Below are 17029 nucleotides of genomic sequence, written 5' to 3' on the forward strand. Positions count from 1 at the left end.
ATTTAAGGTAAGCGTTTTGAATGTTTGGATTAGAGCTTCTGGCACCCACGTCTTCCCGTTACATTCTATCGTCAGCTAGTTGTATTCCGACTTTAGCGACTTGCTAGCCGTCGTTTTAAATTACGCACCGTTAAATATATGAGCGGTCTAGTATTAAGCGCCGTTAAAGATCAGTCGCCGTTAAGTATCAAGTGTGGTGTGGTGTATTTAATTACGGCAAAGCACACTAGGGCTATCTGCCTAAGGGAAGAGATGCCTTCGTGGAGGACTTTCTAAGGGAAACTGGCTCGTATACACGTTACACATGGGGACAACCACGAAAACACCCATGCAGCCAGCCCATTCGCGGGTTTCGAACCTCGGATCGAACTACCAGTGTTCAGCGACTTTACCGCTCGGCCGCTGGTGGGCCGTTAAGTATCAGAGCAGCCCATTTTACGTATGTTTCTCTGACTACGTTAGCTGTACTGAAATTTAACTTTGCTGTTATGTTAATATAAATATTCGCAAGTAGAGGAAAGCTTTTTAAGTTATTTAAGATTTAAATAAACAAAGGTTACTTTAGTCTTTCTTAAACTCTGTGATTTATTTCAGACAGAGAGATTACTTGTTATCAATCTAGTAAGGTCTGCAAGACTTTGACACAAGCTTCTAGATACCGTAGAACCTCACACATTGATTTTTATCACCGTTCCTAACGACCTACCATAGGTCTCGGACACTTCTAACTTTATAAATGAAACCCCGATTAATAGGACAAACCACAAATAAAAGATCTATATTTAAATTAGCTTTAATGTACATAAAAGTTAATTCCTAGTTAATTTGTTCTAAATCAATAATACTTTTTAATAATAAGTAATAATAAAAGTTGGAACAAAATTCTAACCAAATATATTTGTTTGTTCTGTATTTGAAAATAAAGTCAATTCCTCATTTCTCATTAGCTGCAAATATTATATGTACTGTTAAAAATTTTAACAAAAAAAGTATGAATTTTAAGAGAAAATTATAATTTCATGATAGTATACTCACACACACAAATATATACACAATATTTGTGTGTCTTCGTGTCGTGCGTGTATGTGTGTGAGAGAGAAAGAGATAAAATAGGTAAGATAAAGTAATAACTTTAATTTGCAATAATCCCTTAACTCTCCATTTTTAATTTGATTATTCCCCCTTTCATCCTAAACATAGTAATTCCTTATATAACAAATCGCTCTGCTGTTTTCAAAGTTAATCCATGTTTTATGATTCTTGCATAACTCTGATGATGCAAATATTTACATGCCCCTTCATGATTTTAGATTCGGGAACCGAAACTTTTTATTAATTAACAGAGATAACACTAAATTATTCTGCGACAATCTTTCATCTTAGACTCGTCTCATTCCTGCTTTTGCTTACTGTCGTGCAAACATGCTGCTACTTACCTCTTTTCATCACTTGTATCGTGATAACGATGTACGAGTAGAAAACGTACATATGTGATGAAAAGAGGGTGAGATTCGCCATTTTGTAATTTAAGCTTTGTATTTATGCTTCTCAAGAAATAAAATATATTCAATCGGCCTCGACAACTGCTTTTAATGTTGCTTTATTTCATGCCATCGACATCGACTCGTAAATAATCATCATATATATATATATATATATATATATAAATTGTAGTAAGCTCGCCTAAAAGTTACCAAGAGCTGCTGCTCCAAAAGGTTTAACACGTTTTCAAAAAATTAATACACATGAAAATCAAATCATTAGACATGTAAAACATTAATAAAATTAAAAAACAGAAAAAGTTAAAAAGTAAGCGGAAAATGGTAAATTAGCCCAATTCGACTTCCAAACAGGATTTTCAAGGGACATTTCATTTATTTGAACGTCGAATCAAGCTAACCCCATTACGCGTTTCGCCGAAACAGACAATTGAAACGTTTTCGCTAAAAATGTTTTTAAAATTTAGACAAAGTGTCTTGGAAATTTTAATAGTCTCAATTCTCTGTTCCAATTTCCCGACGCGTCCGCACAGAATGACACATTAAGGTGTTAAAATATGTAAATCAAAACCTAAACTTCCTAAATCTAGACTAAAATTAAAATCAAAAACGAAAATAAATAGCGATGAGCTATTAGTCCTAAAAATACAAAAACATACGGGCTGGGCCTGCAAGCTTAAAGATTAACTATTTAATTTTTAAATAATAGATTTTAGAAAACTGTAATGAAAACCTGTAATTAATATAAAATAAAACAAAAATTAAGAAGAGAACAAACTCAGTGGGTCTTGCTAAGACCAAGAAAAAGTTGTAACAAAAGAAACAAAAACTGACCTTTGGCGATGCAAAGCTGTCCCTCTTAAAACTTGTTGAAAAATGGCTGCTATACTTCTAGTGTCTTCATTTGATGACGTACGTAGGGGGGAGCGAAGTGCTGTGGGCGTTTAGCCAATGCGAAGAGATTTTCGTTATCCGCAACTCGTCTCCTATTATCGTTACCTACCACGTTATACAAGATCATAGCACATGTAACTGCCAAATGCCTGTCTACAAAAAATATGTCGATCCTTTCCACCAACATATTGTCACAGGAGATCTTAATATTGTAGAAGATATTGAATTACGTAACTTTATGCAACTTGGCACCAAATTTCGTCCTACTTTCAGTCTTAATAGACACGTCTGCCTCAAACAATTCAATAATGATCTTGATAAATTTATTATTATTGCTAGTAATAGATCCAATTTACCCACTACAACTTTTCTTGAATGGAAAGCTGCACTTATTAAAGAATTTCAATGTTTGCTGTTCAAGGCACCTTATTTCAACTCTTTACACAATAAAAAACGCCTGGAGGATCTAATTCAAAAATTGCAACATCACTTTATCATCACGAAGATAGACAAAGCAAGCAACAATTTTAGTATTATTTGACAACAATTCTACTACAACCTTCTGCATAAAGAGTTAAATAACACCTGCACTTACCAAAAAATAACTACCAGTACTCAGATTCTTCTCAATAAATTTAAAGCACTCCATAAAAGACTAAAAATACAACCCCAGAAATATAACAACAGGTTTGCAAATCTCTATGCCTTACCGAAATTTCATAAGTCTCCAATTAAATTCAGGTTCATAGCTAATAGTACAAAAAGTTATCTCAAAGAAATAGATTATCTCTTTGCACAAAAACTTCGTATGATTCGTGACCTAATCAATAACTATGATTTTGAGGGTTTGCATTGCAACTGGATGATCTCTAGTAATGAACTAGTTCTTAAAACTCTGAAGTCACTTAAAATAGAACATATCCAATGCTACGACTTTGAAAACCTTTATACATCTCTACCACTCGAAGAAATTTTTACAAGTTTACTTGCTCTTCCAGATTTATTTCCACAAATTTCTACCATTCTCAGCAACGAAAAATGGCAGCTATTCCTTACCAGCGTACTCTTCAATAATTTTAATCAATTTGACAATTACATCTATAAACAAGTACAGAGAATACCTATGGGCGGGAATTTTTCAACTTCAGTTTGTGAATTATTCCTGTTTACTAAAGAACTGACCTATGTACGTTCACTCAGTACGGAAGAAAGTCTCTTTTTCCAACACATCTATAGATATATTGATGATGTCATTGCGTTTAATAACTACAACAAAATAGAAATCGCTAATATCTACCCTGCTTGCTTAAAACTTAATAAAACCAATACAGAACAGCATAATGTAGTCTACGTTGATTTACATATTATAGATTACCATTTTATTAAAGTTTACGACAAAAGAAGAGAATTTAATTTTTCCACACTTAAATTAACTAACTGGAATTCAAATATTTCCAAAAGAGTCATAATCAACGCAATTTATTCACAGCTACTTAGAATAAAAAGAATTTGCAATACTGCGGAACACTTACAAGAAGAAATACTATACTTCGCAACCATTTTAAAAAGTAACCAAATACCACATAAAATAATTAAAAATTCCCTTACCAAAGCTGGCATTAGCCTTACCTATTTTTAGATTTTTTGAATTAGATAATGATTTTTTATACCTAAAGCTACGGACGGTTTAAGAAGGATGACTAATTCAGAGAATCTATTGTAAAAATGTACAGATAATTCTTGTTTATTCATTCTCTTTCCTCCAAAAAAATTTTGGCACTTTAATCTTAAATACTATTGAGTACATAATTTTAAATTTCTGTAATGGCCAATTTTACTGCTTTTATTAACAAATCGGGCTTTTTTCATTTTTCATAGTAGCTTGATCCCCCGCTAGCTTGAAGAATTACGACTTTTTTAACAAATGACTGTTTTTTCCTTTTTCTCTTGCTTTAATGTCCAAATTTTTATAGTTTTAGCAGAATTAGCCATTTTCACTTCGAAAAAAATTTTTTTTCCATCCTACTACAAGCCAAGCGCCATTTTTGAGATCTTTACACGGTTTCCGAGGTTTCTGGCCCCCTTCGATAATAGGAGACGAGTTGCAGATAACGAAAATCTCTTCGCATTGGCTAAACGCCCACAGCACTTCGCTCCCCCCTACGTACGTCATCCAAATGAAGACACTAGAAGTATAGCAGCCATTTTTCAACAAGTTTTAAGAGGGACAGCTTTGCATCGCCAAAGGTCAGTTTTTGTTTCTTTTGTTACAACTTTTTCTTGGTCTTAGGCAAGACCCACTGAGTTTGTTCTCTTCTTAATTTTTGTTTTATTTTATATTAATTACAGGTTTTCATTACAGTTTTCTAAAATCTATTATTTAAAAATTAAATAGTTAATCTTTAAGCTTGCAGGCCCAGCCCGTATGTTTTTGTATTTTTAGGACTAATAGCTCATCGCTATTTATTTTCGTTTTTGATTTTAATTTTAGTCTAGATTTAGGAAGTTTAGGTTTTGATTTACATATTTTAACACCTTAATGTGTCATTCTGTGCGGACGCGTCGGGAAATTGGAACAGAGAATTGAGACTATTAAAATTTCCAAGACACTTTGTCTAAATTTTAAAAACATTTTTAGCGAAAACGTTTCAATTGTCTGTTTCGGCGAAACGCGTAATGGGGTTAGCTTGATTCGACGTTCAAATAAATGAAATGTCCCTTGAAAAGCCTGTTTGGAAGTCGAATTGGGCTAATTTACCATTTTCCGCTTACTTTTTAACTTTTTCTGTTTTTTAATTTTATTAATGTTTTACATGTCTAATGATTTGATTTTCATGCGTATTAATTTTTTGAAAACGTGTTAAACCTTTTGGAGCATTAGCTCTTGGTAACTTTTAGGCGAGCTTACTACAATTTTTATATTTTACTTATTTTGCAGCATATTGCGCAAGATGTTTTCTAGACCAAAATTGTTTTTTTTTAAAAATTGTTATTACTGCTTTGCTTGATTAATTATATATATATATATATATATATATATATATATACAGGGTGTACCCTAAACGTTGCGAAAAACTTCTAGGAGAGGTAGGGCACATGATAAAGATTAAGAATTGCATGGGAACCTATACCCGGAAATGTCAGGGGTAAGTAGTAGCAGAGGTAGAAGATGGGAAAGGAAACAAGAGAGTGATTAATTTTAATCATTTATGGGATATGAATACAAATGGTGTACGACAGCTTGAATGATACAACAGATGCTCGAAATTTGCCCCATCAGACGCCAAACATGCCTGACACCGACGGACCATCGATTGCCGAACATGTTCAAACCGACCGGCAGTTTCTTTGATTGTAGCAACTGCGCAGGCGAGTCTTGCCACGAGATCCATTTCAGACACAACAGGATCGTGATCCACGACACTTTTGATGACTCCTCACAAAAAGAAATCAAGGCTCGATAAATCCGGTGACACCCAGTCCAAAATGAAGATGCGTTCTATCATGTTGGAATCACGTGTTGCGCCTCACATTTGGTGGAACATCTTCAAGCAAGTCGAGAAGAATTTGCTCCAGAATGATCAAATAATTCGCGGCATTCAAATGGTCCGTCGGTGTCAGGCATGTTTGGCGTCTGATGGTGCAAACTTCGAGCATCTGCTGTAACATTCAAGCTGTCGTGCACCATTCGTATTCATGTCCAATAAATGTTTCGAATTAATAACTCTTGCTTCTTTTCCCATCTCCTACCTCATCTTACCCCTAACATTTCCGGGCATTAATTCCTATGCAGTTCTTAATCCTTATGATGTGCCATACCTCCCCTAGAAGTTTGTCGCAACATTTACGAGATTTGTATATCAAGAATTTAAATTATTGTACTTCAAGATTTGTAAAAAATATATTATTTTGCTTACTTGATGCAAACCTACGTCCGTCACCCAGGTATTTCCATGTTTATCCACAGTTAGTCCATGCGGCATGTAAAACCTTTTGTTTTCAAAAATAAATAACTAAATAAATAAATCTTTTGCAAATACATATAATTAAATAATTCCTAGAAATTATTACGAATTCCTAAAGTAGCACAAATAAATACAGTTGTAGAGTGTTTTTTTTTTTTTTTTCAAATTATTATTGAATTGTAAAGATCAAATTCGGATCACAAAAGAGAAAAAAGTAAATTCTAAAGCATGCTGTCATTTAAATTTCAGTGAATTGCTAACAATCTTTTGATGCACATTATAGGAAAATTTATAATTAATTATTCATTTAATTTTATTATAAACTAGAACTGATTTTTCTGGCTTTTAAGCATCTAGCCAAATATTGAGATTAAATTAATTTTCATGTGAGAAGAACTTGAGTGATTTAACTGTAATTAATTTAAATGATAACTGTAATTAATTTATCTTAATCTCATGAAGTAGAAATCTAATGTCATGATGCTTGGTATAGATAATGCTGAAGTACAACTTAAAATTTATGTATAGGAGCTATAACAAGTTGTAAACAAACATTCAGCAGTTAGGCAAGAAAACAGTCTTGCATTGCAGCACATTTTAAATAAAACTGCAACAATTTCAAGGCCAAATCAGATATAGATCCCTCTGCTTCAGGAGCTTTTTAAGATATATTCTCCTTCTTTCCAGCGTGCTTTCGTGGTGTAACAGTTAGCACACTCGGAGAAATCCAGGTTTGAGTCCCGGCGAGGGCATTGCACATTTTTCACATCTTCAGCATTAAAAACATCCTAATGACTCTACACTACAGCTTTGTTGAAGCAGAAAGAGCGATAAGGAAAAAGAGGTCCGGGAACTTTTATAAAACAGGAAAACTGAATTTGAAGAAAAAAAAGGGGCAAGAGATTTTAATACATAAAATATGTTGTCAAAAATCATATTATAAGCCTATATCGAAAATTTGTAAAAGACACATTGAAGTAATTGTGGCTTTTGTCTCAAAAAAAAAAAAAAGGATAATCAAAGTATGCATTTATGTAGAAGATTGACGACAGGAAATATTATTACAATTTTAGCCTTAATATGTCCCGAATGAAAGGTCAAAGGACAGCTAAAAAATTATTTTATCAAAAATAGCATACAAGTTAACGGAAAACAGCAATGGTAATTTCAAACTATTGTGCATATTATTGAAGATATAATAGGTTTAAAGTGGGAAGTGAGGGATTTCGGACTGATGGAACCTACAATTTCAAATGATGAGAAAATAGAGTATTAAAAATTAGGAGCTCCAAAGCCATATCCTCTCAAAAATAGTCATGTTGTCCTGTAAATGCAGAATGGAACTCGCAATAGACGCTTGTGAACTTCAGCATAAAATGTCAAGGGAAGGAGGCACAGTTCCAGACTTTAGCTCCAAATTATGACGCTAACTAAATAACTGAAGTTTCGAAACTTATAGAGAAAAGCCAATTAAATTTGTCACGAAGTTAGTATATTTTTATTCAGTTTTTTTTATATCTACTATATGTAGTATGTGTAGCAGTATGTAAAGCTGCAATATACATGAACTTTTCTTCATTAAAACATGCTGCAATAATTTTTTTTCATGTCTTTAGTGCTTAAGTTGCAACGAATTTGTTTCCTTTAGTTGATTTTGGGCATATCGTAAGGTTTATATCAATTGATCGATCGATCAGATCGGATGTCTCTACATTTAAATATGCAGTTATACATTTAGATATTCAGTTCGATTTATCTATGTCAGAATAATGGGAAAAAATAATAGTCCTTCAGGCAAATTGCCCCTTTTGACTAATAATAAAAATGACCATATTTGGCAGTTTTTCGAAAGAAAAGAAAACAATGAGTATACTAAGGGAAAAAACACTTTGAAATTTATAATAAGTAACATATTTTAATCATATGCAATAGTAACTAATAATAAATAGCAGTGATTTATTTATTACCTGCCTGCTCCCCAACTATACAATACTTTTCCATTATTGGGATCCACTACTACAATGGTATCGTTTTGAATGGGACCTTGTTCAGTGTCTGTCAATCTGTAACTTCGATCAAAAGTCCTGAAACAATAAAATATATATTAAACAAAGAACCTTCCTTGTGAAATAAAACAGCATAGCGAAGAGCAGTTGCAATCAGGAGCAGTACACTGCCACGATGACATCCATCATAGGTCGAACCATGCAGAATTGAATGTCACCCCAGAGGGAAAATTTATTGGAAAAAAAAGAGACAGAGATATAAAGGCAGAGAAACATAATAACAGATACATAAAAGACCAAAAAAATTACATGCATAGATTTTGAAGTATTTCAAACAATAGTATTACAAATTGAACATAATCATCAGTATGAATATCTTTAATTTCAATTGTCTACATGTACAATACAGGCACATACCATTAAATAGTAAGAAAAAATGTAAGGTTGTAAGGATCCTAAGTTTTACTAAAGTTTATTTTTATTTTAAAACTATACTATCACTTCTTATTTTCTACTTCCGGAAAGAACTAAATGCTTTAACTTGAAAATGCAAATTGTCTTGCTAACGTCAAGTACTTAAGTTGTGGCTTTTTGCCAAGAGAGAGAGAGAGGAAGGAGTTATAGGAAGCAAGCTGCTTGCCACTGTAGTTTTACGAGTTTTCACTCTGTTGCTGGTTGCCTTTAAGGCCAGAGGTTTAGCCCTCTTGTTATTTGCAAACGTATTGCAGTTTAAGCAGCTAGGCGTACTACATACGTACCTTTCTTTAAATAAAGGCCAATCTTAGCGCTAGGCATTTGTATACTAATTCAAAGTTAGTTTTTAGTTAGAGTTTTAGTTAGTAGCTTTTATATTCTTACGTTCAGACCACAAGTGGTTGGTCTCTGTATTCCGAAGTTTCGGAAATACATGTAAAAGTTAGAAAATAAAGGGTTTCCCTTCCTGCTTGTGTTGTCTATTTCACACCTTCCTGAACATAGCTTGAGTAAGCTCCCTGTTCCTATTCAGGACCATTCATGTTTCTAAAGCAAATCAAGAGAAATACAAGTCCTGATAGTGGCGCCCGAAGAAGAAGAATAACCATGGCCGAGTTTCAAAAACTTGAGGTGCCTGCAGCAGCGGCTCGAAATGCCAGCTGCCACCCTGGAAGGATTTGGTTACATCGTCCAAACCATGCGCGCATCGATGAAACCAGCAGCAACTTTTGATGGAAACTCACCGGTGACCAGTTTTTTGGAAAAATTGGATGACCTCTTCATGCTATATCCAGTCCATGAGTTCCAGAAAGTCACCTTAGCTACCAGCGCTTTGAGGGGCCAAGCGCTTAATTGGTTCAAATGTATAGGAAGAAACCTCTTGGGTCAAGCGGGAACTCCCACCTATACTTACGAAAATTTGAAGACTGCCTTAGTGAAAGCCTTCCCTGTCGTAAGAAATCGTGCAAACTTGGAAGCGAAACTCTTCAACATATACCAGCAACGAATCGAAAATCTTTAAAGCTTTATTTTAAGAAAAATTCATGTCTTTAAACTCTTGTATGGAAGCCGGCCGGATCCTGAAATAATCCAAGTAATTTTGTCTAGGTTACTTCCCCAAGTACAAGACTTTATTGAATTAAGGAACCCGACGACACTGGAAAAGTTATTTGAGCTCTCAATCCAGTTTGAAAGTAGAAGAAAGGCGGACATTGAAAGAAGACGCCAGTACGAGCAATAAAGCAAATTTGGTGCGCCAAGAACACATCAAAGGCAAGAGCACGGCTACGGAAGCAAGTCGAATCAGTGGTCAAGGAAACCCGAGTATCCAAAAAAAACCGGCGAACGTTGACAGTTCAATAATAAGCCAGAAAAAAAGTCTGAAGGCCAACGGAAAAAGAAGGAAGGCATGGAAAAGAAGAAAGAAGATTTAAACTAAAACGGATTTCTGCTGACGGGAGGGTGCGGAAATCCGAAGGCCAAGAAAATCCCTCTTACTTCAAGCTAAATACAGTTATTGTGAAAAATTTGATTCTTCCAAAGATTAAAGTTTTGATCAACAATATTCCAGCCACCGCACTCCTGGATACAGGCGCGCAGTGTTCCTGTCTGGGAGAAGATTTTTTTAGGAAATACTTCCGTAGATATAGAATATATAATTCGGATAATACGACAATGTTAGCTGCGCAGGGAGAACGATGCAAATGCATAGGTAAAATACCACTCTATATTCGTATTAAGAACGAGCAGGTAAAGATAATGTTTTTAATCGTAAAAAATCTACAAGCACATGTCATTTTAGGGATCGATTTTCTTTCAGAGGCAGAAGCAACGCTGGATTTTAACCAAGCGTCCCTTAAGCTGACCATGAAACCAGTTCTCGAAGAAAAAAGAGATCCAGGCAACAACGGGAGAGAGTTGTCCCGATTCCGCCAAGAACAGCTGCTATCAAACGGCCGGGAGTACAAGCAGATGTTAAAAAGAATTTCTTCAAGGGTGACCGAACTGGAAAAAAAACAAAGCTCACGGAGGAAGGAACCGAAGAGCGAACCCGCACAAGACGGAGGATAAACCAGACGGTAGTCTTCGCCACTTTCCAGGACTGGGCGGCAAAAAGGATGTCGGAATATCATAAAGATAAGTAAAACTTTATGATACTTTGAAACTTTAAGTTAATTTTTCGTTCTTACTACAAGTGGCAGAATTTAAGAAGTTTTACCTCATGTGAGGCCTACCTTTATCACCAAAAAGGCGAGAAATGAGTTTTACATATTTTGTTACTATGTTTTTCAATTACTCGCGAGTAAAACTAAAATTATTGTATAATAGGTATGTGTAAATACTTGAATATTGTAAAAGCATTGGTAATCTTTGAGAAAGGTACCTTAAGAAAATTTTAAAATTATTGTATAAAATTTTATTTAAAAGATTCTGTCAAGAAAAGAAGTTTTAGTCTGAAGGACTTTTGAAATGTAGATTTCAATGTAAAAGAATTAGCACTTGCTTGGAAAGAAATAGAAGTTAACAAACATTGTATTACTAATGTATGTTTTAAAATGCGTGAAATTAACGGCATGTTAATATGTCCTTATGTACAATGTGAACTGTTATCTTAAAAGTTAAGAAATACTGTGATATGTTAAAAGTGAAAATATTATGGTAATGCCAAATTTTTAACTTTTTGGTATGACTGTAAAAAGAGCAAAATAGTGTGAATATGTGCTAAAGGTTGTGTTAAGTTAGAATACAGCGCCACCTATTGGATAGGGAGAGAAACTCTCACTTGGCCATCTGGATTCGGCTAAACAACATGCCAGAGCATTTATTAGATCTGAATAGTTAATTACTGTAAATAAATTAGTTAGTTCTTTTGTTACAGTCCACTTATTAGTTTAGAATCATAGTACAGGTTGAATGAATGTAATTAGGCTCTCTGACGCCACACTTCAGAGTTAGCCACTTTTGAGAATAGTGCCTCAGGGTTCAGAGATGATTATAAGGTGTGTTCTGAGGTCTTGTTATGTTAAATTTTAACACGTTAGTGTTTTGATTGCAGGTGGTAATGTTGAACACTTGTACATAGACACGCACGTGTTTGGTGTTTCTCTTTACAACACATGTCAGAGAGCACGGGGAGATAATTAACTAATGGCATGAATGAAATAAGAATAGTTTTAAAAGAAAAATATACGTATTCATGTTACTTGCCATTTGATTGTTTAACATTTCATTAAACTAGTTTTCCTTCCAGATCTCTGGAAGGAACCAGATTCAACTAAGAAAAACTCCTGTTTATAGATGCAGTACAGATGAAAAGTAATTGTCCATGGAATTGATCATGTAAAAACGACTTTTTAATTTCTAGATTAGATAGTTTCTAGTGAGGAATGTTTGTAAAAGATTGGCCTCGCGTTAGATTTAGAATCTAGAGCTAAAAGTTTTCAACGAGGTCGTTTTAGACCTCAGTTTCAAACTAATTAACTCTGGCGGGAAGTATGTAAGGATCCTAAGTTTTACTAACGTTTATTTTTATTTTAAAACTGTACTATCACTTCTTATTTTCTACTTCCGGTCAGAATTAAATGCTTTAACTTGTTTATGCAAATTGTCTTGCTAACGCCAAGTACTTAAGTTGTGGCTTTTTGCAAGAGAGAGAGAGGAAGGAGTTATAGGAAGCAAGCTGCTTGCCACTATAGTTTTACGAGTTTTCACTCTGTTGCTGGTTGCCTTTAAGGCCAGAGTTTTAGCCCTCTTGTTATTTGCAAACGTATTGTAGTTTAAGCAGCTAGGCGTACTACATACGTACCTTTCTTTAAATAAAGGCCAATCTTAGTGCTAGGCATTTGTATACTAATTCAAAGTTAGTTTTTAGTTAGAGTTTTAGTTAGTAGCTTTTATATTCTTACGTTCAGACCACAAGTGGTTGGTCTCTGTATTCCGAAGTTTCGGAAATACATGTAAAAGTTAGAAAATAAAGGGTTTCCCTTCCTGCTTGTGTTGTCTATTTCACACCTACCTGAACATAGCTTGAGTAAGCTCTCTGTTCCGAGTCAGGACCATTCATGTTTCCAAAGCAAATCAAGAGAAATAAGTCTGATAAGGTTAGTGAGGTTAAGTTAGTGAGTGAGTGAGTTAAGTCCTGATAAGGTTAGTGACACAGTGTTGGCACCTTCAGTTAGGAATACTACAACTCTCAGAATCCTTCCTGTCGTAGTGCTGTTGTGATCGTCGCGAGTTTAGATTATGCTTGTAGTTACATTAGAAAGCACGTAAGAGTACGACTTCCTTCATTTCTAATTTAATATTTCCTTTGTTAATAACTGAAACTATATTGCATTATTAGCCTGCAAAAATTGGGTTCTGTTAACGTTTTAGCAGTGGCTTAGCTATGGTGGGACAAGGGGGGACATCTGTCCCCGGGTGCAGCATCCAAGGGGCGCCAAATTTCTGCTACGAAATTTTTTAATGAAACGTTTTCCATTCTTGGCACACAGAAAGGGGCGCAAATTCTTCAATTGTTCCCGGGCGCTGGAAACTCTAGCTACGCCCCTGCGTTTTAGTTTAGTAACTTCAACCTGAAGTACAAATAACTAGTTGATTTTATGACTGCTCTTTGTGTATGAGATTACAATAACATTTAGTTCTATACCTCCCGTTTTGGTTGCAATCGGCGGCGCCTACATATATAAATATATGTGTATTGAATACAACTACTCTATTATTGTAATATGACTGTTGCATTATTGTAATAAGATGACTTGGTGGAAAGTAAGCTGCAACGGATTGGCGTTGGTTCTCGGCATTATAACTGCGTAATTAGCAAGATGACACTCGAAGAACACACACAAAACGATAAATTCCACCCATAATTTTATTCCTTGTTAATGCACATCATCACTGTGGGTGCGCTATGCATCCCTCAATTTTGTACAGCTTACATCTTAAACAATGGACGGAATTAGAAAGTAAAACTAGCGACAAGGTGACCTCGCAAAAAGAAGCTGAGGGGAAGAGTGAAGTTGCGACGCAATTACCTTTTTATACCAAATACCATTTCAGGTCATATTGCAAAAATTAATGTGCGAAGATGTTGGGTTCAGGTTTCAACGATAAGTTCGCAATAGAAATTAGATGACGGATCTTTTTCGTTTAGTTAGAAAAATTATTGCTCTATTTTTTTAATGAAGACAGGAGTTAATGGGCTATTATTAATTTATTATTTGAAAGATAGATATTTTGTACTTTACATATTAGTTATTTTATATTTTGCATATTCCCCCTTCAAGAAGAAAATGGCTGGGTGAGAAAAAAGCTTTTTTAGAGAGAAAGTGCTAAAGCGTTAGTTAGCAAATGAACAGAAATAATTTGAAAAGTACAAATCCTGACATTATCAGCAAAATAATTATTTACATAATTGCAAAATATAAACTTTGGTCTAATCTGTATTGCGCACTTATCGATGAAATCTGAACCCAGCATCTGGACATTAATCTCTGTCAAGTGATCTGAAATGGAATTCTGTACAAAAAGTTAATCATGTCACAACTCCCCCCTTCTTCGCTCTTCATCTCTGCTTCTTTTCGCTGGGTCGCTTTGCTTCTAGTTTTACTTTTATATTTCCGTCCATTGTTTAAGATGTAAGCTGTACAAAATTGGAGGGTGCATAGCGCATCCACAGTGAGGATGTGCATTATCATGGAATAAAATTATGCGTGGAATTTATCCTTATGTGTGCTCTTTGAGTGTCATCTTACTAACTACGCAGTTATAATGCCGAGAACCACCGACAATCCATTGCAGCTTACTTTCCACCAAATCATCTTATTACAATAATGCCACAGTCATATTACAATAATAGAGCAGTTATATTACAATAAATGGCACAGTCTTATTACAATATATTGATCGTGCTACTCGTTATATCCGGACTTTTGCTTCTAAAAGTGTAACTACTAATACTTACATAAATTGTTCCAGACAGATTTTTCAAATTCATGTACCAAAGAAGATTTGAAGTGATAGATACTTTTCAAAATTTAAGCACTTTTTAAGAAATCATAATGTAAAACAATTATTAACTACTGCTAATAGGCCTTAAACTAATAGCGAAGTTGAACGAAATAATCAAACAATTATAAATAAGTTAAAGTGTAAATCAAATTCTTATCAGGGTAATATTGCATAGACAAAATTGTCACCTCAGGTTACTGAAGATTATAAATTATGTATTATATTTCCACATGATACACATGATATTTCCATATAAATTATGTATTATATTTCCACATGATAAGTTGGCAAATCTATGAAAATATTTTCATCAAGAAAGGTTGAAAACATTTGAACATTTACTTTGTGAAAACATTTGAACACTTATCTTGTGGAACTATTTTCGTAAAGAGACTTTACAAAAATTACTGGACATTCTAAGAACTCGAGGACTTTCAAAAATTATATTTGTGTTAATTTATTTTTTAGTTTCATTAAGTTAATTATTTTATTAATAGTTATTTATTTATTGATAATTGTAAAGTATATTTATTAATAGTTGTAAAGTATATGTTTACGTATTTCATAATCTACATATGAGAATGGTCATGAACAATGACGGAGCATAGGAAACCCTGCAGGCTATATCCTTGATGCTTCCTCATGTCTTTCCTCATATGGTAAACTTTCTTTTGCTTCGCTAATATACTAATGCTTTTTATCTCCCATGCTTTTCCAACCTTTCTTTTGAAGGGGGTATGTAAGATATAACAAAATAAGATGGCTGCTTTAAGAAATAATTGGCGACCTCAAAATTAACGATTCTAGATTTTATGCTCTCCCCCTATATTCATCCGTTCTCCCAAATTCGAGATCTTTTTATGTTACATAACGCTGCTTGAAAAGGTAACTAAAACTAAAATTAACCAGTCATAGCTTAGAGTACTTTCTGCCTATACTCGGTATAAATACCGCTGGAAAGTTAACTATGTCTTTTTCCGTTCCCTAACTTCTACTGTACCAACATCATGCTGCTTTGCCTTGCTAAAATGCCTACGACGTCATACCCTTAAAAAAAAAATGTACATAGAAACAATCGTATTTCATTATGATTGGGTAAATGTTTACTAAGATGGTTTGATATGCGTGAAAATAAAGACTGGAAATTCTTCAAATTCATTTGTGTCAGCGTCATCTTCCCGTTTTTCCACTAAACTATCGAAACCCGGCTCGATAAGCTCAGATTGTTTTTATTCTTATATAATTGTAAAATATGCATTTTTTGATTGAAAAGTGATTGAATTATATAATTCCTATACGTTCCGGTTAGGCTTCTTATGCTTTTATTTAATTTGCATGCAATAGTTGTAGAATTATCAGCAAAGTTGTTTAAGTGGTACTGAGTTTAACGAAGCCGCTATTTACTTACATGTGAAACTCTTTGCAGAACAGTGAATTAAGCACGAAATTCAATGTCTTTTTGTCGAGTAGGAGCAAAAGTAAACTTTTGTGCACCCAGAAATCCGTCTTCCTGTCTGTTGGCCGAATTGCTTGTTTTTGCTAGAAATTCTAATTTCAATTGTAAATTATTTTTTAACTGCATTTGGTGTTTTAGATTTTTCTGCATTTTACAATTTTTAATGAAGATGAATTGCGTTTTTAAGTATTTCTACCTTGCCGCGAAGTAAGAACTGAATTGATTTAATGGGAAATATAACTCTAATGAAATTTGAGGTGTGTGTATAATTTAATAGGCCGTACGAGAAAGTCATGTGGTGTCCACGTCAGAACGTTTTCAGTATATGATTTAGAAACTTCTGGTTCAACAATGTAAAATGTGCACACAGATGAGAAATTATTTTGTGCAACTAAAAACAGTCCTTTGAAATACATAATGTAATACTATTAATGTATTCTTTTTAATGGGCTATGTGCATCATTTAAGCCGTCCCTTTATAATTAGTATGCTAAATATTTTTGGCCTCACGATTTTCAGACGTTGAAATTAGTAGAGAAAGGGGGGAATTAAGGTAACACAAAAGATGCTTTTAAGAAACAAAAATTTTTTAGAAAAAACAAAATTTTATATGGCTGATTTTAATATTTTTTACACCCGGTGGAGTACCGTTAAACACAAAATGTGTAAATCCTCGTGTATGATTCAGATCTGCGAGAGATGGATGTGGTCACGCGTATACTCGAA

The 17029-nt window shown here is 34.1% G+C and overlaps 1 protein-coding gene across 1 annotated transcript in view; it reads right to left on the reverse strand.

The window, feature by feature from the left end:
- Positions 1-17029, reverse strand: part of LOC118194459 (peptidyl-alpha-hydroxyglycine alpha-amidating lyase 2-like) — a 58192-nt gene that overhangs the window by 25359 nt on the left and 15804 nt on the right. The window contains exons 3-4 of the mRNA XM_035365612.2: positions 8326-8442; positions 6311-6383 (exon numbers count right to left, since the gene is read on the reverse strand). Of these exons, the coding sequence (XP_035221503.1) occupies positions 6311-6383; positions 8326-8442 (190 nt within the window). The remainder of the gene's footprint in view (positions 1-6310; positions 6384-8325; positions 8443-17029) is intronic.

Source organism: Stegodyphus dumicola, chromosome 9 (assembly GCF_044657685.1).
Source record: "Stegodyphus dumicola isolate Sdum_Otavi_A_Nest chromosome 9, ASM4465768v1".
Taxonomy (NCBI): domain Eukaryota; kingdom Metazoa; phylum Arthropoda; class Arachnida; order Araneae; family Eresidae; genus Stegodyphus; species Stegodyphus dumicola.